The 23,159-nt window shown below is 36.1% G+C and overlaps 1 protein-coding gene across 1 annotated transcript; it reads left to right on the plus strand.

Moving 5' to 3' along the window:
- Positions 1–5,772: 5,772 nt before the first annotated feature.
- On the plus strand, positions 5,773–7,341 carry LOC132056580 (uncharacterized). Its single transcript, XM_059448855.1, has one exon. It carries the CDS (start codon positions 5,800–5,802, stop codon positions 7,150–7,152), a length of 1,353 nt encoding a protein of 450 aa, XP_059304838.1. The 5' UTR covers positions 5,773–5,799; the 3' UTR covers positions 7,153–7,341.
- The last annotated feature ends 15,818 nt before the right edge of the window (positions 7,342–23,159 follow it).

Here is a 23,159-nt window from a genome sequence, read left to right on the forward strand (position 1 = left end):
AGTAATAAAACACTTAAATGACTACTAAAAAAAAAACTAAAAAGGAGGCAAATCACACACCTTGGTGCGGCGAAGTGAGGCGTTGAATCTCCGATATACCTCGAAACTCAAATTCGTGCAGACTCGGACTCAAACGAACACTCAAAATCAAAAACAGAACAGGATTTAGCCTTTTAGACGATATTGAAAGAAATTATCAATTAGTATTTTAAGGGGAATTTAAGCAGCCAAAGAAACTCTTGTTTTGGGGTTTCAAACTTGATTTCTGGAGGGATTCCTACGGCTAAAAAAAAGCTTAATATTGGAATTCCAGGCTGCCTCTAAAAACAGATTCACACGATTATTTATAGGAGGAAACTCTAGGGTTTCGCTAGGTTTTTCTAAAATGGGCGGGATCTTTGGTCAACGATTTCAAATCAACATGCTAAGGTACTTCGCTGTCGTCGATCAGAAACCCAGAAAAAGAAGACAAAATCCATTAAACATGTGTACTCGAAAACGAAAAGGAACCAATAAGAAAAGGTTTCAACTTCACAAACGAACGAAATCCATAAAAATGTTTCAGATCGACAACAGAAACGGGAAGAAAAAGACGACTTACACATGGTTGAACACTGACGGGGAAAGGACGAGCATTAACTCCCTTTCCCCAAAATGTCCATGCAAGGCCTGTTGGGAACGAAAGAGCACTGCAGATTCGCCATTTTTGGCTGAGGAGAAAGAGAGAGATGAAGGAAAAGAGGGAAAGAAGAAAGAGGCGGATCAGAAGTTTTAGGGTTAGATTAATGAAAAAGCAGAATTGGGCCGGGTCAGACGCGGTTTGGTGGGCTGGGTCGTTTTTTAGATAATAGGTACGGTATTAAAATGGGCCGGTTTTAATGAATTGACTTTTTTAGCCCAAATGGTTTTAGGATTTAAATATGGTACATTAATATAAAATATGTAATTATTGATGCTTTAGATAAAAATGAAAATTATATTACGTCGCAATAGCCGTGCGATATTTTTTGCAAGTCCACCGTAAATAAACGTTATTATTTAATTATGCGAAGGTAAATGCGATGCGTGTGCATAAGATAGCAAAATGCTGAATTGATAAAAATGCGAATAACAATAATACTGGTAGCAATAATAATAGCAAAATAGTAGTAATAATAATAATAATAATAATAATAATAATAATAATAATAATAATAATAATAATAATAATAATAATAGTGGTGATAATAAAATAGAAGATAATACCAATAGTGACTACAACAGGATAATAAAATGTCAGTATTAATAAAAGTTAATAATTATGGTAAAATACAAATAATTATTTTAAAAATCGCCAAAAATATTATGAGCATAAATAGATATTATGGGGATGACGGGACAAAATTGGGTGTCAACGAACACTGCAACTATATTCTTTTCCAAGAAAAATAAGACAAGTAGTGGTACCGAAAACATTTAAATTAAATTCTTGATAGTCAGGAATTTAGTGAGACAATGGGATATTGTTATAGAGAATATTAGGACAAACGCAACATAGTTGGTCCACTAATTAAGGTCACAAGCCTTATGTTATTATGGACTTTTATTACATAAGATAAAGTGTGTATTACTTTCATATATTTGTGTTATGATGATCATCTTTACTGTTCACATTACTTATTAGTCACATCATGAGGCAAAAATTGATTCACCCAAAAAGTAACAATTATTCATTAGTCAAATCATGGTATCTTGAGGCTAAAAGTAATTTGCCTAATATGTAACTCAAATATGCAATAGTTTGCAACATTAATTATAAATCTCTCCACTTTTAATTTGTTTGTCTTCCTTTCTTTTTTAGTATGTTTTAAAAAGTATGCCTCTTTCCTAATTTGACAACTCTTTAATTCCAACATCCCACATAACATATTTAAAACCACAAGATTAAAGAGTATTTGATACATTGTACATATCGTTAATTTAAGACCATAAGATTCAAGGCTTTATTTGCGTTCTTCAACTCTGTGTCCAGTAAAAGTAAGACAAACAAATTGAATCAGACAGAGTATATATTTTAAATGCATTTCGGTAATACGGTATCTTGAGATGAATTTGCGCATTCGTCCAAGAGGACATCCATTACTGGCGTATAATGCAATGTAGGGCTGCGTATCGGGTGGTTCGGTTCGGGTTTGAAAGTTATCGGTTAAACTTATCGGTTATCGGTTTGTAGACATGTTAAACCGTTAAAGAACCGTTAAGATATCGGTTACTGGGTTATTGGTTAATCGGTTTTTGATCATTATCGGTTCGGTTATCGGTTTAACCGTTAAGATATCACACGAAGTTTTTTCAAGAACAAAGAACCCATATTCAAAGCAGAATAAAAAACGAATTAACGAGATGCAAAATGAATAAAGTAGCTACAAAAGAAAGTGTCTGTAGCAGTTAGCTATAAAAATGTACCATTCAAAGAAATCAATTGCAGCTTTGCTCCATCACAACTCACAAGGCACTATTAGCCTACTGGTAAGCAAGTGTTAACTTGGTGGCAAGGCTGTGGATCGATTTCGATCAATTAGAGCCATGCCAAAAAGATTACTTCTATTCCTTAGTCCCGGTGTTCATGACTAGAACTTTATTAGACTATTGAGGGACCTTAGTCCTTAGACTCATTGTGCAAGCACTCCTTGCACCTACATTCACACTTACAAGCGATGGTGATTATACAATATACCAAGTTCTCTTTGGTAAGAATCATCCACAAAGTTAAATCGAAAAGCATATTTAGCTATAATAGGCATAGTAATTATATATGGAAGGATTATATGGAACGCTCGACAGTGGACTCCACAAATTATATATGAAAGGTTATATATGGAAGGGTATAATTATAATTAAATAAATGGTTATCGGGTTATCGGTTCACCCGTTAATAAAAGTGGTGAACCCGAGACCCGAACCGATACTCCAATAACTAGAGAACACCACCCGATACCCGAACCAATAACCGATTAACTCGAACCATTAATCCAATAATCTAATAATCGGTTCGGGTTATTGGTATAACCGTTAACATGCACAGCCCTAATGCAATGTGGTAGTGCAATATCTCGAGGTAAAACTTGATCGTCCCAGAAGTATATCACTCATATATCTTTATGGCAGATGGAAGACATATAAGGTAATAGTGCATGCATACATATTATATATATATATATATATATATATAATATGTATGTGTGTGTGTGTATCGTGTGTGGCGATATTCCTTACTACATTGCTAGACCATGATCTTGTCAGCTTAATTGAAATAATGTGATTTCAGAAGGTCATGTGTTCCAAAGATCACATAACCATGGTTTGTTGTTTAAGGTTGAGTTGACAAAGGTCGATTAAGATTTATGGATTGTTTTAAAATATGACCACAATTTTTTTTTCATCAACCCGGAAAAATCTCTTTTCGTTTAAAACAAAGTTTTTGGTAATATAGGCCAAGTGGGACATGTTTAAAAAATGTGCTTACATTATTTAAAATATCTTATTTATATTTTGACTATTCTAAGTTGTATGGTAATTCATAGACGTAAGCCCAATTATACTATGGTAATTGGATATTGAGTCATGCACTTTATGCTTTTGGTGGATCTAGTGAGGCGGTAAGTGTAGGTTGGACAACCCTTTAGGGTTTCCATATTTATAGCTATTTCCCTCCTCTAACCCTTATATAGGGCACATATTTGGCTCCATCGGATGATCACTTGAGACCTACTAAAAGGTGTGAGGTTGCTATGCTATTGACGTCGTCAAAACGAGATAGGGTATAGAGGAGAAGACGTAGTCCATCTACAGTCCAATATCGCTCAAACAGACTCGCTGTTCAATCCTACTAACCTTTATTTATTTTGTGACCTATCATCATGTTTGTTCTAAGAATATATTATGTTAATTATCGAATAAATACTACTCTTTTATTTTAAAGAAAAACTCACTCACACTAATTATTTACCTCAAATTATATAAAATTATATTATTAAGTAATATTAATAAATTGAAATGAGAATACATACTATTTCATCCCAACACATGTCATATCACAATCATCAATAAACATCACATATGAATAAGTTTTCTCCCTAGTTTCAAATAAAACAATTAAACATGCAAAGATAAGATGTCAAATTTTTGGTGCAAATTCAACCATCAATTTTTATGTTTAAAACAAAAATTAAGTATTTGAAATACATAAAATAATAGAGATTATATTTTTCTATAATTTAATTTTTTAATTATAAATATGATTGAAAAGGCGTGACTTCTCAAACAATGATATCGAAGCTCCTGTGTGTATTCGCCTAACCAGATAAATGGGTAGAGATTTGAAGAATGGGATAGGCAACAAGCGTTGCAAGTGAAATATGAAATATATATTGTTTATAAAACATTATGCAGGAAATTGCATGCACTAACAGTGCTTATGATCGTACTTTATGAGAGTGCAAACGAAAATTTTATGATTTGCCTACCATACAAGAGGGGTTAAAATAACTGAATATAAAACTTATCTTCAAACTTCACCTTATTTTTATTTTTAGAGGACGATCAAGAGATGGGGTTTTTTTTTTTTTTTTTTTTTTTTTTTGAAAGGAAAAAGAATAAGGTCAATTTACATAACTATTCTTCATGAAAGATTCAACTAGTGTGTATAATTTTTTTGACATTTTAAAAATATATGCAATTACTGAAATTATTTTTAATCGTCAGTTTTAAGATATATGTGATGCCATTCATTATAATTTAAGATTTAGGCGGTTCATTATTTCATATATTATATTCCTTGTTTAGATAAGACTTGTTTAAAGCACTGATCTATATTTTCAAGTTAGAGCCTATATAGATTTGCTTATTTCAGGTGCTTTTATGTCAAACAGCTTTTTAATTTTTTTTGTAGTGTTTGTGTAAAATAAAAGTGTATTTAAACACTTATTTTAAGTCAAAATAACAAAAATAAACCAAAAACCGTAAATTATTATTATGCTCATAAGCCATAAGTTATAAGCCCATCAAAACAAGTTCTTAGTTTCTTGTTTTTCAGTCACACACCTACCACTTTATACTATCTTACTTTTTGAGTTACTTTAATATTTAAGGCTCACCGAAAGTGACCAACATTACCCCGGGCAATTAAAGACCCGGCATACACTTCTTAAGGAATAACTAAAGTTATGCCGGACCAGACATAACTATACGTTCCGCCTTATAAGACAAAGTTTATGCCTTAAGGAAAAGTTCCGCCTTAGGGGCATACTTTTAGTTATGCCTTAAAGAAAAGTTCCGCCTTAGGGGCATACTTTTAGTTATGCCTTAAGGAAAAGTTCCACCTTAGGTTATTCCTGGTCCGGCATAACTTTGGTTATTCCTTAACAAGTGTATGTCGGGTCTGGCATACACGCGACCTAAGCTTTGCTTTGCGAATTTTTTTTTAATTTATATCTGAGTAGGGGTTCGAACCCAGAACCTCAGGTATTCGCCCATTGTTTCAATCGAAGGGCAAATTAAAGACCACAAATATGAGGGCCAAAATTTAAAGACTATAAATATGAGAGCCAAAATTTAAAGACCACCCCAAAAGAAGGCCAATCCGCGCAAAAAAATGAATTGCCCCTCGCAAGTCCATATCGTGGAGTCCAAAATAAGGCAAGTCCAAGACCCAAAATGAATGACGTTGTTGACCCGAATGGAATAACGTTGTTCCTTTGAGATCTCCAACCTCTTACACATTCAAGATCACAAAAACTAACTCCATTTCCATAACTGATCATGCCCAATTCATCATCTTTACTGCTACTTTTATCAAGCAATCTCTTTCTCCAATCAACACTAGCTCTCTCACTAACTCTGCTTCTCCACTTCCTTAACATCCCCTCATTTTTCCTCTCTGGTCTCTTCACTTATGTCCATCCAGATGATGTTACTCCCAACAATGGTGGTGTTAGAGCAGCCATTCGTAGACCAGGTACTAATGATTCTGAACTCATCAAACCAAGAAAGAAATCTAAGGAAAGATTTGAGTTTGATGAGAATAAAGCTCAGATCTTTAGGCTAAAACTTAGTGATGGTCATCTTCAAACAAGGATTTATTTTAAGGAATTTAGGGGTTGTTTTAATTCTATTGTTGTTTCTCTTTCTTGTTTGTTGCTTCATAGATTCTTGAAGGAATCTGAGTCTGGTGTGTTAAAGAATGGTTCTTTTATTCCTGTTTTGTTAGGATTTGTGGCTGTTTGTAGGGTTTTTGTTTTGATTCTGAGGGTTTCTTTTGAAAGATCTGCATCTAAGCTGGCTGAGAAGCACTTGAGTGTTGTTTTAGGGGTTTTTGGTTTTGTTTTGGCGCTTGCGTTTGTACATGGGGTTGTTCCTAAATGGATTCTTGATGTTCATTTTGAAGAAGTTCATGGGTTTGAGAAGTTGTTTATTGCAGTTTTTATGGGCTGCGTTTCGTGTTTTTTGTATATGCCAGCAGTGAGAATTGCTCATGCTTTTTGGCTTGGAACTGATCAGCTTCGTTGCAATTTGCCTATTATTTCTTGTGGATGGTTTGCGCGATTGCTTCTTCATGCTAACTATTTGTTCATGGTTTTGACCTCAATGCTTTGGGTAAAACCGTTTGCTGACTTGCTACTTATTGATCAAGATAAGGCGTCTGTTGAACATGTTAGGGAGTTGGTTGGAAATGTGGGTATGCAGAAGTCGGAATTCAGTAGATTTAGGGTGTGGTGTTTGTTAGTTTCGGGCCTATTGCAGATTGTATCTTTGCGTGCAAACGTGCAGATGTACTTGAACGAAGCAGTATTGTGTTGGTACCAGAGACTGCACGCTAGCAAAGTTCCTGACTTAGCTTATAGTAGGGCCAAGGTGTTCTTGCACAATCACTTTGTATGCCTTGTGGTTCTGCAATTCTTTTTGCCCGCAACAATGGTACTTCTCTTCCTTGGCTTGTCTCAACTTGGTGATGATTTGCTTACTAATTTCCAAGGGATATGTAGCCTATTTCCTTGTTCGATGCTAGACAAAGAGGTGGCTTTGTTTATGGCCTGGTGGGTTCTCTTTGTTTGGACAATATATACTTCAGCCACACTTGCTTTATTTAGACAGGGAATCTTGTATGTCTCTTGATCTATTGTTTAGTCGACTCACATTAGGCAGCCAAAGTCTCTGATTTTATGAGCTTTTCCACAAGTTTGTCACAGTGTAACAATACCCTTCAGATGTTCTTTTTTTCCTCTCATAATATATCCTTTCACTATGAGTTGCAATTTTGTTATTGACTTCTGAAATTTTTATAGAATATTATTTTATTTTCTCTTCTCTTTTTTTGCCATATGATGTCTGAATAGAGCACATTATGTAATTTTTACGCCAGATAGCTTTAGTTATTTAAAGTGTTGTGTTTGATGCCAACTTAATAGATTGAATGCGCTGCTCCTAGCTCAAGGCTCTAGAACTTACTATAATAATTTCTGCATTCTTTATTTTCTTATCAAAAAAGTTGAGCATGGGACTTTCATAATGGAGGTCTCAGGTTCGAAACCCCCTACCTACGATAGTAGGGGATTTGCCTTCTGGGTCGAGCTCGTCGTACCGGGCTTGCCTAGTGCGGGTTACCTCTTCTGTGTGGTTTGCGAGCTATTGCACAGAAGCTGGGTTTACCCTGTGCGCACCCGAAGGGTAGCGGCTGCGGGTTCCCATGTCATAAAAAAAAATAAAAAACTGAAGGCTCTAGGGCTCACTAGCTAAGGACGAAACAAAGTGCTCAAATGATCAAATTTAAGATACTTTGTGGTAACAGTTTGAACCGTGGCCTGATATTTCACTCAGAACTTGTGACCTTGCCTTAACATATACATGCTTTATGTGCGTGCACTTTTAGTTCTGGATTAATCACTAAGAATCTCCAGCATAATCAAAGACGTCACCAACAATTTATATTTTGCAGAGGATGATTCATTTGTATATTGTAGAATACAAAAAGCAGGCTTATTCCGTGTGTATATTTCTATTGGTCATCTCATGGGAATATGTAGAACAGTTAGCGTGGCACCTTGGCCTGCCTAATTTGGCAGTAAATTATACCTTTCCAGTCAATGTTGCTTTGTGAATTCTAAATAGATTTTACTGGAGCAGGAAAAAGAATTAAATGAATCTGTTTTAATTGCAATCATATGACTCCTGTAAATTCAATGCTTAGCACTTAAGAATCTAATGCAATTAAAAGTTGCACAGTGGTATCAAGTTCAAAATTAGTAAAAATTAAATAGTTCTTCAATTTGATGTGTTTTGTTATGGCTGCGAAGTTAAACACTATTTCACAATATTGATATTAGACAGTTGGATCTCTTCTGCAGATGATTGTTACTCACTTAGTAAACTGTGACCACACTATTTTAAAAAATTAGTAGTTCAAAATTAGTAAAAATTAAATAGTTCATTACTTCATCTGGATGTGATTTGTTAGGCTGCGAAGTTAAACACTATTTCACAATATTGATATTAGACAGTTCGATCTCTTCTGCAGATCACCTTAATCCTTATGCTCATAGCTATATATGAAACTGTGACCACACTATTTTAGAAACAACTATGCCTCAGTCTCAAACAAGTTGGGGTCGGCTATATGAATTCTCACTGTTCCATTTAAGCTCAACTCATGTCATCAAAACTGTGACCACACTATATTTCTTGAATTTTAGATACTGTCTGTATGTTGTTAATAGTCTGTCTGTTTGTTAGCAGTCTAGTGTTTTGCTAGCTATGCGAGAACCTCATGTTAGGGTAGATATTGGTCCACCTTCACTTGCTTTGAGATCAAGCCTTGTCTAGACACATTAAAATCATGCTTAAAAATAAAACTCTGATTTCTTTCCTATGGTGCAATCTATATATCTTAATTGTCTAGTTATGTTATTTTTGGCAGACAAATTCACTAGATTATCTGTCCCCATATTTTGGCCTTAGGAGACTGAATATCAGAGGATGATAAATAGGAGCTTCATATACATTACCGATGGGACAGAAATATGAACAAATACACATTATATTAACAGAATGGATATATTGATGCCAGGAAGTTGCAGGCATTCTATGTTCAGAAAAGCATTTTCCTGATATTTTAGAATGTGCTGTGGTCATTCCCTGTTTCTTTTCCGCATTTACCCTTTAGTCCAATGGGAATGCTAGCTTGCTCAATTTTAGTGACATCCTATCAGACTCTTTTCCCAGACCCTGCTTGTGGGATTACATGGGATACGGTTGTTGTCCTATCAGACTCTTTTCCTTTTAATTTTTAATTTTAGTAGCTTAGTAATTTCAGAAAAGTCACTTGTGATGGTTTGGTCATGTCATGTGTCGACCTCCAAATGCACTGTCCCGTAGGTATGATACCATAGTGAGTAAAGGTGTTATCAGAGGACGAGGTAGACCTAAAATCACATGGAAGGAAGTTATCTCAAAGGACTTACAATCTGTGGAGATCCATAGTTTCGTATACACTTAGTGAAAGTAGGACACAAGGCAAGATCTATATACCTATTAGTTGAGAATGTGCTTTAACTTTTACAGCAGGTCGTATGCTTTCTAGGAGTAACTTAGCCTTTAAGATTATGCTTTCTAGAAGTGATTTAGCCTTTAAGATTGTTGATTGATATGGATTTCCTAGCATAATTATAGGAGTAATTGATATAGATTGATTATGTAATGATTGTGTAATATTCTCTTTGATTATGTAATATTCTCTTTCTTTATTTAGTTATAGGACTTATTGTATGAATACCCATTGTCATGGGATGTTAATTATCAAGAAATACAAAGAATAGTTTCTCTTCTTCTTGAAATTCTACATGGTATCAAGAGCCATTGCTGCCTTTTAGAGGTGAGTTATCTCCCTCGCAGCACTAGGGTTCCTTTTTTCTCAAAGAGGTCGAGTTTTCTCTCTTGGTGGCTGTCCGCAACACGAGCTCCTTCCGGTCAGTTTTTCAGAATTTTTTTTTCTTCCGTTGGAGTTACTGGAACATTCCGAGTCAGCCCTACCAGTTTTTGATTTTTTCCGATCACCGGAAATTAAGGTTCCGGCGTGGCAGCCATTTTTTCCGGCGAGATCTACTGTTTTTTAGAGATCTGCAGTTTTATTTTTCCGGCGATATTTTGCACCTACAGCCACTGTTTCAGATTTTTCCGGCGTGTTTTCCGGCGACTTTTTAGGTTCAGATTTTTTTTTTCTTTTTTCGACAGTGTTTACCCACGGCATCTGTTTGTGGGGTATTTCTTTCTTGGAACACATCTAAATTATTTAGATCTATGACTGTTCAAACTATGACAGATACAAAGGGAGCAGATAATAGATCTCTTTCACAAATCAGTGCTGGTCAGTCTAATGTTGCAGAAAATGTGGAGACGTTTAGAGACACTACTTCTGGAGAGACTTTGTCTCTGGACGAAGTTTCTGGAGAGACTTTGTCTCCGGATGAAATTGAACAACTTCGTCGTCTTTTGAACAAACTTGACTCTTCAAGTGCTGCTAGTTTCAATTATGTGCAATCAGGTATTGCCTTTAATGCTCAGCTTAATTCTTGGATTATTAATTCTGGTGCAAATAGACACATGACAGGCTCTTCTAAAGGCCTTCAAAATTACTCTCCTAATCCCAAAGGGGATTATGTCCGAATAGCCAATGGCTCCCTAACCCCTGTCTCTGGAACAAGTTCACTCCTTTGTACCCCTGATATTACCTTATCATCCATTCTTCGTGTTCCTGACTTTCCTGTTAATCTATTATCTGTTAGCGCTATCACAAAAGCACTAAACTGTAGTGTAAAATTCTTTCCTGATCAATGTGTTTTTAAGGACCTTCAAACAGGGAAGAAGATTGGCAGTGGTAGATTGTATGATGGCTTATATTTGATCAATGGAGCTCGAGATTCTGTTCAGGCTTATTTAGGAACAAATAAGGATGTCAAACAAGAAATAATGCGAAAAGCAGGCATAGACGGTTGGGACACCCTTCCTTTTTTGCTTTAAAAAGGCTATATCCTAGTTTATTTTCCAGAACTGAGTTTGAATCTTTGTCTTGTGATGCTTGTAAATATGCCAAGCACACTAAAAACTCTTATCCTCTAAGTGACAATAAAAGCACAATTCCTTTATTGACCATTCATTCTGATGTATGGGGCCCTACTGAAACACCTTTTTTGTCTGGGAGTCGATGGTTTGTTACTTTTATTGATTGTTGCACTAGAATAACATGGGTATATCTGTTGAAAGCCAAAAGTGAAGTTTTCACATGTTTTCAGTCATTTCATAAGATGATCTGTACTCAATTTGAGGCTAAGATAAAGATCTTTCGAACTGACAATGGTACAGAATACATGAATAAAACTTTTGGAGCTTACTTGGAGTCTTTTGGGATAATCCACCAAACTAGTTGTCCTTATACTAGTGCACAAAATGGGGTTGCTGAAAGGAAAAATAGGCATTTGTTAGAAGTAGCAAGATCCCTTTTGTTTACCATGAATCTGCCAAAACCTTACTGGGGGGATGCCATTCTAGTAGCTGCCTACCTCATCAATAGAATGCCACTTAAAACTCTCAACTTTCAGAGTCCTTTGGAAGCTTTAAAGGGTAGAAATGACTATATTGTTCCTCCCAAGATATTTGAATGTGTTTGCTTTGTTCACACTAGGAACTCCGGAAAACTTGATCCTAGAGCTCTTAAGTGTGTCTTTATTGGGTATTCTCCAACACAGAAAGGGTACAAATGTTATCACCCTCCTTCCCGGAGAACCTTCGTCAGCATGAATGTTACCTTTCGAGAATCTGAGTCCTATTTGAGTATTACACCATCACCTCTTCACGGGGAGAATTATAAGGAAGAAGAGATGGTTTTTCCTAATTTCATTTTTGAAACAAGAGAAAATGAAATTGGAGAAAGAATTCAAAGGGAGACTGTTGGTCGTTTGGATAGGCCTGATTTGATAACTTACTCAAGGAGGAATAAAGCAGAAGAAGCTATCATGCAATCTGCCGAAGTCGAACCTTCTTCATCAAAGGCGAGTCATCTATAGTTCCTAATGAGTTAGATTTGCCTATTGCTCACAGGAAAGGAGTCAAATCTTGCACCAAACACCCCTTATCTAACTTTGTCTCTTATAATTCTTTGTCTCCCTCCTATAGAGCTTTTGCCTTGTCTATTTCTTCTGTGTCTATTCCCCAGAATTTGAGGGAAGCTTTTGCAGATTCCAAATGGAAGTAAGCTATGCTTGAAAAAATGAAGGCCTTGTCAAAGAATGAGACTTGGGAACTTGTCACACCACCTCTAGACAAAAAACTAGTTGGTTGTAAATGGGTCTTCACTGTGAAACATAAAGCTGATGGTTCGATTGAAAGATTCAAAGCGAGATTGGTGGCTAAGGGATTTACTCAGACCTATGGAGTGGATTATCAAGAGACATTTGTCCCTGTTGTAAAAATGAACACCATTAGAATTCTTTTGTTTTGTGCAGCTAATCTTGATTGGGACTTACAGCAGTTTGATGTGAAGAATGCATTTCTTCATGGTGACTTAGAAGAAGAAGTGTATATGGAGATTCCTCTAGGTTTTGGTAATAAACAGAGTCAAGGAAAAGTATGCAGACTGAAGAAAGCGTTGTATGGACTGAAGCAGTCTCCCAGAGCTTGGTTTGATAGATTTTGCAAAGCAATGATCTCTTTCGGTTACCAACAAAGCAATGCTGATCACACTCTTTTCATAAGACATCAAAAGGGTAAACTCACTCTTCTCATAGTTTATGTTAATGACATAGTAATGACAGGAGATGACAAGGAGGAAATGACCCGATTGAAGAAGTTGTTGGCTCAAGAATTTGAGATCAAGGATCTTGGAAAATTGCAATACTTCTTGGGTATCGAGGTTGCTAGATCAAAAAGAGGAATCTTTATTTCTCAAAGAAAGTATATTCTGGACCTCTTGAAAGAAACTGGTATGACGGGTTGCAAGCCAGCAGAATCACCCACGAAAAACAATCACAAACTACAAAGTGGAGTTGGAAAGTCAGTTGATAAGGAGAGATATCAGAGGCTGGTTGGAAGACTCATTTATCTCTCTCACACTAGACCAGATATAGCCTATTCAGTCAGCCTGGTGAGTCAGTTTATGCATGATCCTCTTGATCCTCATATGGAAGTTGTCTTTCACATTTTTGCAGATTCAAGTCCGCGCCGGGGAAAGGTCTACTTTGCTCCAGACATGGTCACCTCAAAATAAAAGCCTTTACAGATGCGGATTGGGCAGGATCTCTAGATGATCGAAGATCTACATCCGGTTACTGTACACTCGTAGGAGGAAACCTAGTCACTTGGAGAAGCAAGAAGCAAAGTGTTGTTGCTAGATCAAATGCGGAAGCAGAATATAGAGCTATGGCTGGGTGTTTGTGAACTTTTATGGTTACGAAAGCTATTAGAGGAATTGAGATTGTCTGAAAAGGGAAAGATTTCCTTGTATTGTGACAACAAAGCTGCAATCAGTATAGCTCATAATCCAGTTCAGCATGACCGAACAAAGCATGTTGAAATTGATCGACACTTCATCAAAGAAAAAGTTACGGATGATGTCTTGAGTTTGTTCCATGTGTCCCCAGGAAAGCAGCTAGCTGATGTGTTTATCAAAGGCCTCACCAAACGGACTTTCCATACACTAGTTTGCAAGTTAGGCATGTGCGACATCGTTTCCCCCAACTTGAGGGGGAGTGTTAATTGATATGGATTTCCTAGCATAATTATAGGAGTAATTGATAGATTGATTATGTAATGATTGTGTAATATTCTCTTTCTTTATTTAGTTATAGGACTTATTGTATAAATACCCATTGTCATGGGATGTTAATTATCAAGAAATACAAAGAATACTTTCTCTTCTTCTTGAAATTCTACAAAGATATTTATACGTTTAGAAAATATAGAGAACTTCTAGTACTTTTATTTGTATTTGCAAAATTTGGCATGAGATGAGTTAAAAAGGAGTAATATGGTCTGTTCTGATTCATATAGCTCACCTCAACTTGTTCGGGACAAAGGCATTGTTGTTGTTGTAATTTCTGAAAAGTCCAATGGGACAGGTAAAGCTCGCGCTTGTGGTTGCAATCTGTCATTCAGTTGCTAGTTTGGTATTAGTATACGTTGGTAACTAGGAGTTGTTTCAATTCTTGAGGATCTTAAGTGTGGTAAAAGAGGAACAAAGCAGTACATGAGAATATTGAGGCACCACGTTCTTTTCTGAAATGAACTCAGAGAAATTGGAGGAGAGGGAGATTGAATGCTTCTTTGAAAGCACTTGCCGGCAAAGAGACAATGAGAATGACAATGTCACACCTTTTGGGTAAACGTGTAAAACTCATTCATTATCTGTCTGTAGGTGTAAAACTCATTCATTATCTGTCTGTAGCTTAATGTTAACTCACGACGGATAAGTTTTGTGAATCTTGCCAGATTCTGTAATCCAGGCCTAGAGATGGATGGCTATGAATTTAGAGTCTGTTGGACACAGATGAACATACATGTCGAGGGGGACGATGGGATCCATATCAAGGTATGGAAGATAATTGTCTTTTGGAGGGGCCATAGTATACACATAGCTTAAGTTGTGGCCCGTTCTTATGTGTATATTAGATATCATCCAGACAATATGTGATCCCACCTTCATTCGTGAAGGATAAGAGAACACTATACAATTTTCAATTTTAAAGGGACTTTTGTAATCTATTAGAAGTAGAATTTGTTTGCAAGAAGTTGCAGGAAAGACCAGTTTGAGTATAGTTATACGTTGTAGGAGACCAGCAAGAAATGTCATATTAATGTTTCTTTATTCATTATAATTTCTTAATTATAAAAAAATTCATTAGGTATTTTTTAAAGCTAGTTATTACTGGCACTTGCAAGTTGTTATGTCAGTGCAGCTTAAGAACAGGGAGAAGAATTGAAAAGTCTCATATATGTTATCAATCAAATTCTAAGGGCTGCCTTAATTTATGACAAATGAAGTTAGCAAAGGTTCAATATTTGGGCTAAAGACAATGTAGCAGGAAAGCTTCAGGTTTAGCTTGCTCATGTTACTTAATTCCACTAACTTTATATGAAGATATGACCATGCTATATTTCTTTAACTTTTCTGATGATTTCCGCTGCTGTCCATATATTTTGTTTATCAAACACCTGCTAGCTCATGTTACTTAATCCCCTGGCTTTAAATGAAGCTACGACCACACTTGTTACTTGAACTTTCAATGATTTCTCAGCTGTCCATAGATTTTGTTTGTCAACAGTCCAGGTTTTTTGCTGGCTTGCAAGAACTTAATGTTATACAATGTAGATATCCATCCTGCTTCAGTTGCTATGAGGTCAATAATTGTCTTGATATATTTAATGTTCGCCTGAGACTGGCAATATTATGCTAAATCTTTGCTGGTGGCGCAATCTATACATGCGTCTAGTTCAGTTAGCAAACTAATTAACTGGATTATCTGTCCTAATTTACTCGCCTTAGATGACTCAGGATATGAGAAAAAAGGGAAACCCGTTGCACGAAGCATCCCGTGTTATATTGAGAGCTAGAAGTCGCATACTTCCTTTTCAGAAATTATTTTCCGCAATCCTAATGACAGTTAGCTTGCAATATTGTCTGATATTAAAAGGTACAAAATATTTATAGTTATTTATGAAAAACTAGTATTATACATATACATAATTATAAAATTTATGTATATAATTTATCGGGTTGGTTCGATTATTTTTTAATAGAATCATAACCAAATCAAATATTATCGGTTTTTAAAATTTAAAACCAAATCAAATGTCGGTTTTTTTATTCGGTTTGGTTTTGGTTTTAACCAAAACCGTGAACGGCCCTAACTGTTCAGTAGCCCGTTGAGACTGCTCCATATATGTTCGTTCAGTCACTATTTTTATCTTAAGTTGGTATTTGGAGTTATTTGGATTCTTCTAAATCTAACGTGTGGTAGAAGAGGGACATATATAGCACGTGATATATGGGAAAATATTGAAGCACAACGTCCTTTTCTGATATAAAACCGTAAAGAAAAATAAAAAAGGGGTGATGAGAGAAATGGAATGCATCCCTGAAGTGCTTTCCTGCAAAGAAACAGAGACTGTCAACCTCCTTGGATAATTAAAGTTTTTTTTTGCGTTTTCTTTCTTTATTTTAATTGCAAATCCAAATTGGATAAGGTGAGAGAAATTTGGATACATTATCTAATCCAGACGTGTAGATGTATGATACAAGTTTGAAATATAGCTAAAAACTAAGCTAATCTAAAGCTATACTAAGAAAGCTAAAATATGATTTTCCATTGATAAAACCTCAAAAGGGTTACAACAACAGGATATAAAGGAAGAAAGCCTAACTAATGAACATGGGGTAAATGCGTAATTACGAAAACTAAAGTTAAGGGGTCTAAATGTAAATAATGGAACTTGTGTTGTCTTTCTGTAAACCAACTCTCCAATAGCTGTACTCGAACTCCACCCGGTACAACCATCACAAGCATAGCCCCTCTTCAATATTATAATTCCACAATTAAAATCGTATCAGATCCCACCCCTTCAAATCACCCTTGTCCTCAAGGGTGAGAATGTACGAATGAAGAACTTCTTAGCTCACCGGGATCAAATGGAAATAGCAGAAACAGTATTTCAGACCCTTCACCATCAGTGACCATACTATCACAAGCCCACATATTGAAGGCGGGACAAGAATTAGTAGCAACACACCGAATGAGTGGCCTGTTGGATTTGTCCAAGAAATGAAACAGTAGCTTCCAAACAAGTAGCAAAAGATAAGCTTGACCTCTAAAGTAGTGCCTACCAATCTCATGAATATCCAAAAACTCCATATAATATGGCTCAAGGGCAATTCTACACGTTATATTTGTGGACTCAAAATATAAGCAAGCCTTCCCAATGGAATTAGTAATGGCATACACCTTCAAAACTTTAAAAAATGCTCCCTCACTTGAATGGAATGGAAATTCATTCACCAGAACATACAGTGTAAATCCATTCTCTTTAATGTAATTTGTATACAGTACAAGACTTTGATAGCAGCTTTCAATGAAAACTTGCTTCAATAATTGTTCATATAACCTTTTCAAGTTGACAAACAGTGCGTAATCATCACCACCAACTATGACTTTCCCACTTCCAGATTTAAATTTGACAGTCAACTCTCCCACAATACCCTTCAATACTTCCAATGCAATTTCATTTATCATCCATGGACAAAAATTCATGTCCATAAGAATCTGATAAAAGCCAAGTGACCGTGACGTCAAAAGTTCTACCACCTGGTGTCTCCTGCACAATGCAAGTTCTACCACGGAATCGATTATAGACAAAACCAAATCCATCTTTCCCTGCCAGTTTAATTTCTTTTCTGGAACCAATAACTCCATCTTCAAAACTTCCCCAGAAATAGTAGCAACGAGATTAGTGACCGTAACAGGGGCAATTTCACATACAATTTGTTTCATTTGGCTAGCTATAAATAAATGCAAGATAAACTTGAATACCGAGAGGTGAGAATCTGAAAAACCTGTGTACTTCCCAACCGCGGCTTCTCGGACTGGCTCGTGTAGCATGTGATCTGTCCATTCTCCCAAGGCACGAGTAATTTCTTGAAGGTTTAGAACTTCTAAATTTGCTGTATGCACCTTATGATATCCGAAGGCAAACATTTCATTATAAGCACATAAAAGATTGTGTTCCATATTGATCAGTTCATTAATAGCAGCTTCGAATTCATTGTAGTGCTTCTGGCAACCAAGATAAGCTTGAAGAACAATGAGTACAAGCATGAGTTCTTTGTTCAGCTCTTCAAAGGACACAAAGACAACATTTGCCATAATTCCCTCTATTAGAGTTCTACTGAGCATTGTGAAAGCTGTAGAACATTCCTCAAGTTGACCACCTTCTACAACATGTAATCCAATAGCAACAAAGATGTGCTCAAAGAGACTCCTTGCATTTGAAATCCCACCCGATGAACATGCATAGACTGTTTGGTCTTGCACATGAACAGACGGAAATTTTGCAAACCACTTCCCCATCAAGCCACCCTTGTCCTCAAGGGTAATTTGTAGGAACAAAGAAATAACCACACCTAGATCGAATGGGACCCCAGAGAATTCCCCGATTATAAGATTTCTTCCTAACACTAGAAGAAGAATTTTAATAGTAACATTACAACAAAGACCATCAACTCCCCAAATCGTGTTGTCATTCCTAATAGAGGCATTTGAATCACACAGTAGCAGAGAATTAGCCTCTTGTCGTCCAGTAGCATCATGTGCCTCCAACCTTGCATAAGACTCACGCAACATATCAAAGCAATTTTCCCCAGAAACAATTATCTCTTGGTAAGCACAATAAAATTCACAACCAGAGAAATTATCTATCATGTCAATCAACAAGACGTTCAGTTTCTTGAGCGCGGGAAGGCTTACATAGGGACCTGGCAGAGGTTGAAATACCATAATCTTAGGAGTTCCATCACCCTGAAACTCTTGCACAAGAGGTAAGATTTTCACTATGGCGCAAATCACAGAAAGAAGTAAATGCAACTTTCTGCACCAGCTCAATTTCTTTTCTGATACCATCAATTCCATCTTACCGAATTCCCCAAAAACAGAGGCAGCAAGATAAGTGACGGCCTTGGGAAAGTCAAGAGCAGTACCATCCTTGTTTTTGATTTCTTTAAATACAACAGTCTTATTCTCCCTAATATCCTCTGCCTCCAAAATTATCATTTTCCCAACTTGATATTTTAGATTAGTTTTCTTGCTCCCTTCAAGGCATATGTGATTCTCGTGAGCTGAGCAACATTTCTTTTTCAACTTTTTGGCACTATCTAGCAAGCTACAGTTAGCTTTCCTTCGGAATATATCACCACCAAGTGCATAAGCTATTAAACTACTAGGTAGAAGTAATCCCTCTTCCCTTACTAACTTAACAAGAGAATATACCTTTCTCGACTTGATGATTGAGTCAGCTACTCTGCCAGTAATACCATTAGGTGCATGAGTGTTTTGAGCTTGCATATCTTCAAGTGATACTGATAAAGGGACCGGCTCATTGACATGAATATTGCGGCAATAAGCATTGTCGACACTCTCACTCTGCCAATCAAGTTCATCACTATTAGGTGGATGCACCACTAGCTCCAGCTGAGTCTCAAGGACAGGACACTCCACCCCTTTCAAGAGTTCGATTTCTTTCGAGCTTTCCTCCTCCAATGGAACTTCTGGTATACCAACAACCTTTGATTTTGGTTCAGCATCTACCATTTTCATCATCTCCAGTGGTCTAGTTTCTATCAGATCTTCAGAGACAGAAACTAATTTGTAAAAAGAGTCATCTATCACTCTAGTTGGCATTTCATCAAACACTTGTTGCACATGGCTTCTGAAACCCATTTTAGTATGCATGACAATGGGAGAGGGCTGCGAAGACAACTCAATCTCATCATTGTGTACTTCGTTATCCTCTAGTCCATCCACATCAATCACCAACTCCAAATCCGTAGGACTATTATCTGTTTTGCACGCAACAGTGATGCCAAAATTTAGAGTTTCAGAAACGCAAACCTTGTGAAAAGGGTCAGAATTAATTGCAAATCCTGAGGCAGGAGAAGATATGGTTTGATGATGCCGAGTTTCGACGTGGGAGAACGTCGATTCAAGGTTCTTTGCCGAACGACCCAATCCATAGTCAACTTCGACCATTCCTGTCCGCTCCGGAAAGAACTCAGATATGCAGGGGCGGATCCACCCTTTGGGGTGGGGGTGGCACCCCTCGATTAATAATTTTTTTATATACTTATGTTGTTTTAAATTAAAGTTAAATATTTGATCCCGCCACCCCCAAATGTAATTGTACAAAATGCCACCGCCAGACACACAGTTTCAATATATCTTTAACATTTTCCGATTCCCATTTTTCTTTGCGCTTTTTACTCTTTCAATTTAAGAATTCTTCGCCCTCCCAATTTTCTATTTATCTTTTATTATTTATATTGCCTTTCCTCTTTCTATTATTTTATCTCGCGATCTTTAATGGTAACACACAAATAAAACTTCAAAATCCCTAAATTAAGCATTTTTCTTAATCTCAAATCTCGTGAGTATTTAAATCGAAAAAACTTTCAAGGAATTTTGGTTTGAGATCAAAATTCATTTTTTTAAATAATTTTTTTGTTTATTACTCTCTCCGTCCATGTTTACTTGTCTATATTCGACTTCTACACTCTTAATAAGCAATAAATAAAATGAGAAATGAATTGATTTACTAATAAGGGTAAAATAGTATAAAATGGTAAATTATGTCTTTGCTTTTTCAAACTATATAACTTACAAGCAAAAGTGGACATATAATTTTATTATAATGGACAAAGAAAAATGGACTGAGGGAGCGTATTATAAAAATTTATGCTATTCTATAATTGTTAAATTCAATTTAAATCACTCTACTACTTAAATTGTGATGGAAAACTCAGAAGATTGCTTAGAAAAAAACATGAAATTTATGATTTATTATTGAGAACTTGTAGTTTATCTAATTCTACATTTACTTATGGGTGTATTTACATATCAAGAGTTTTTCTATTATTTTTCTTATTTTGATCGCGTAATTCCCTTATTAAGATGTTATTTTACTTGTGCAAATTCATTTTTTAATATACATAAGAGATGTAAGTCATTTAAAAAATGCTGATTTTACTGTTGTTAATGGTTGTTAATGAAAGTGTGATTCATTGTTTAAGATGCTAATTATGTTCGTTTCTTGATTTTTGAGATGTAATTTTCATATTTGCAACAAAAAAACCTATTAAGTTGACCCGAATAAACTAAAAGTTATGGACCCGACCCAAATACACGTTCCTAACAAGATGTACATTGAAAAAAATTGTGCCACCCGCCACCTTCAAATCCTAGATCCGCCTCTGCAGATATGGTAGTAGTGGTGAAATTGGCGGTGCTATTATCTATAATAGTTGGAATCCCCTCCACAATGGGAAATTCGACTGGAATAGAACCGTCAACAGCAGTGTTAGATTTCTGGGGTGAGGTAAAAGACGACTCCCAATTACCAGATTGTGAACCCATCATGTAGCCTCTGTCCGGAACCACCCAAATGTCCAATAACGAGAACTCCGATGGTCGATATAATGAGAAGGTTGAAAATCGCTTGAAGAATGTGGGCTGAAATTACAGACATAGAGGGTTTTGATTGAACCGTTGTCGATACCCAATATAGTAAGCCCCATATCCCATTAGGGAATAAACCATGAGGATTCGTACCTTTGATAATAAAGTGGTGTGCAATCGAGGTTCAAAGTCCGAAATCCGGGTGCAGAGTCGAGTACTTGAAATAGTGTTCATCCATGGATGCCAGATGGGTCATTATAATATCCATATGGTGAGAAAAATCTGTCTATTTGCTCCATTACAACTAGGTCAGAGGAACGATGCTCTGATACCACTGATACAAGTTTGAAATATAGCTAAAAACTAAGCTAATCTAAAGCTATACTAAGAAAGCTAAAATATGATTTTCCATTGATAAAACCTCAAAAGGGTTACAACAACAGGATATAAAGGAAGAAAGCCTAACTAATGAACATGGGGTAAATGCGTAATTACGAAAACTAAAGTTAAGGGGTCTAAATGTAAATAATGGAACTTGTGTTGTCTTTCTGTAAACCAACTCTCCAATACCGTACTCGAACTCCACCCGGTACAACCATCACAAGCATAGCCCCTCTTCAATATTATAATTCCACAATTAAAATCGTATCAATGTATGGCTGTGAGTTTAACTCATCTCGAACATAAACTCAAGAGGGTCCAGGATCAATGTCTGGCTAGGAAAGATCGTTTTTTATTTATTTCTATTTGGCTTCTCGAACACATAAATTTTCTAGGTCGTGTCCCTTTCTATGTTTGTATGAGACCCCTCCCATTCACTGCTGGATAACAAGAGATCACTCACAATGGAGAGAGTGAAAAAACAAAAGGAAGGAAAATATATTTTCTCTATTTCTTGTGCTAGATTTCGCCTTCTTTCACGTAAATTAGTTGTGCTGCAGGAATAGATTTATTTTATGTCCAATATTGCTTGAAAACAGTGATTCGTATAACTGGATAGAAATATACGAATGTATATCTTACGATATCATCCAGACAATATGTGATCCTACCTTCATTGGTGGAGGATAAGAGAACACTACACAATTTTAACTTTAAAGGTACTTTAGTAATCTATTAGAAGTAGAATTTGTTTGCAAGAAGTTGGAGGAAGGAGCAGTTTGAGTATGATTATACATTGTAGGAGACACGTCATATTAATTATAATTTCTTAATTATACAAAAATTCATTAGGTATTTCTTAAAACTAGTTATTACTGGCACTTGTAAGTTGTTATCTCAGTGCAGCCTAAGAACAGGAGAAGAATTCTCATATATGTTATCAATCAAATTCTAAAGGCTACCTTGATTTATGACAAATGAAGTTAGCAAGGTTCAATATTTGGGCTAAAGAATGTAGTAGGAAAGCTTCAGGTTTAGCTCGATCATGTTACTTAACTCCACTAACTTTATATGAAGATATGACCATACTATATTTCTTCAAATTTTTAGATGAGTTTTGCTGCTGTCCATATGTTTTGTTTGTCAAACCCCTGCTATCTCATGTTACTTATTCCCCTCGCTTTAAATGAAGCTATGACCACACTTATTTCTTAAACTTTTGATGATTTCTTCAGCTGTCCATGTGTTTTGTTTGTCAACAGTCCAGGTTTTTCGCAAGAACTTAATGTTATACAGTGTAGATATCCATCCTCCTTCAGTTGCTATGAGGTCAATAATTGTCTTGATATATTTAATTTTCGGCTGAGACTGGCAATATTCTGCTTAATCTTTGCTGTGGTGCTATCTATACAAGTGTCTAGTTCCATTGGCAAACTAATTGACTTGATTATCTCTGTCCTAATTCACTCACCTTAGATGACTCAGGATATTAGAAAAAAGGGAAACCCGTTGCACGAAGCATCCCATGTTATATTGATA

The sequence above is a fragment of the Lycium ferocissimum genome, chromosome 5, assembly GCF_029784015.1.
Source record: "Lycium ferocissimum isolate CSIRO_LF1 chromosome 5, AGI_CSIRO_Lferr_CH_V1, whole genome shotgun sequence".
Lineage (NCBI taxonomy): Eukaryota > Viridiplantae > Streptophyta > Magnoliopsida > Solanales > Solanaceae > Lycium > Lycium ferocissimum.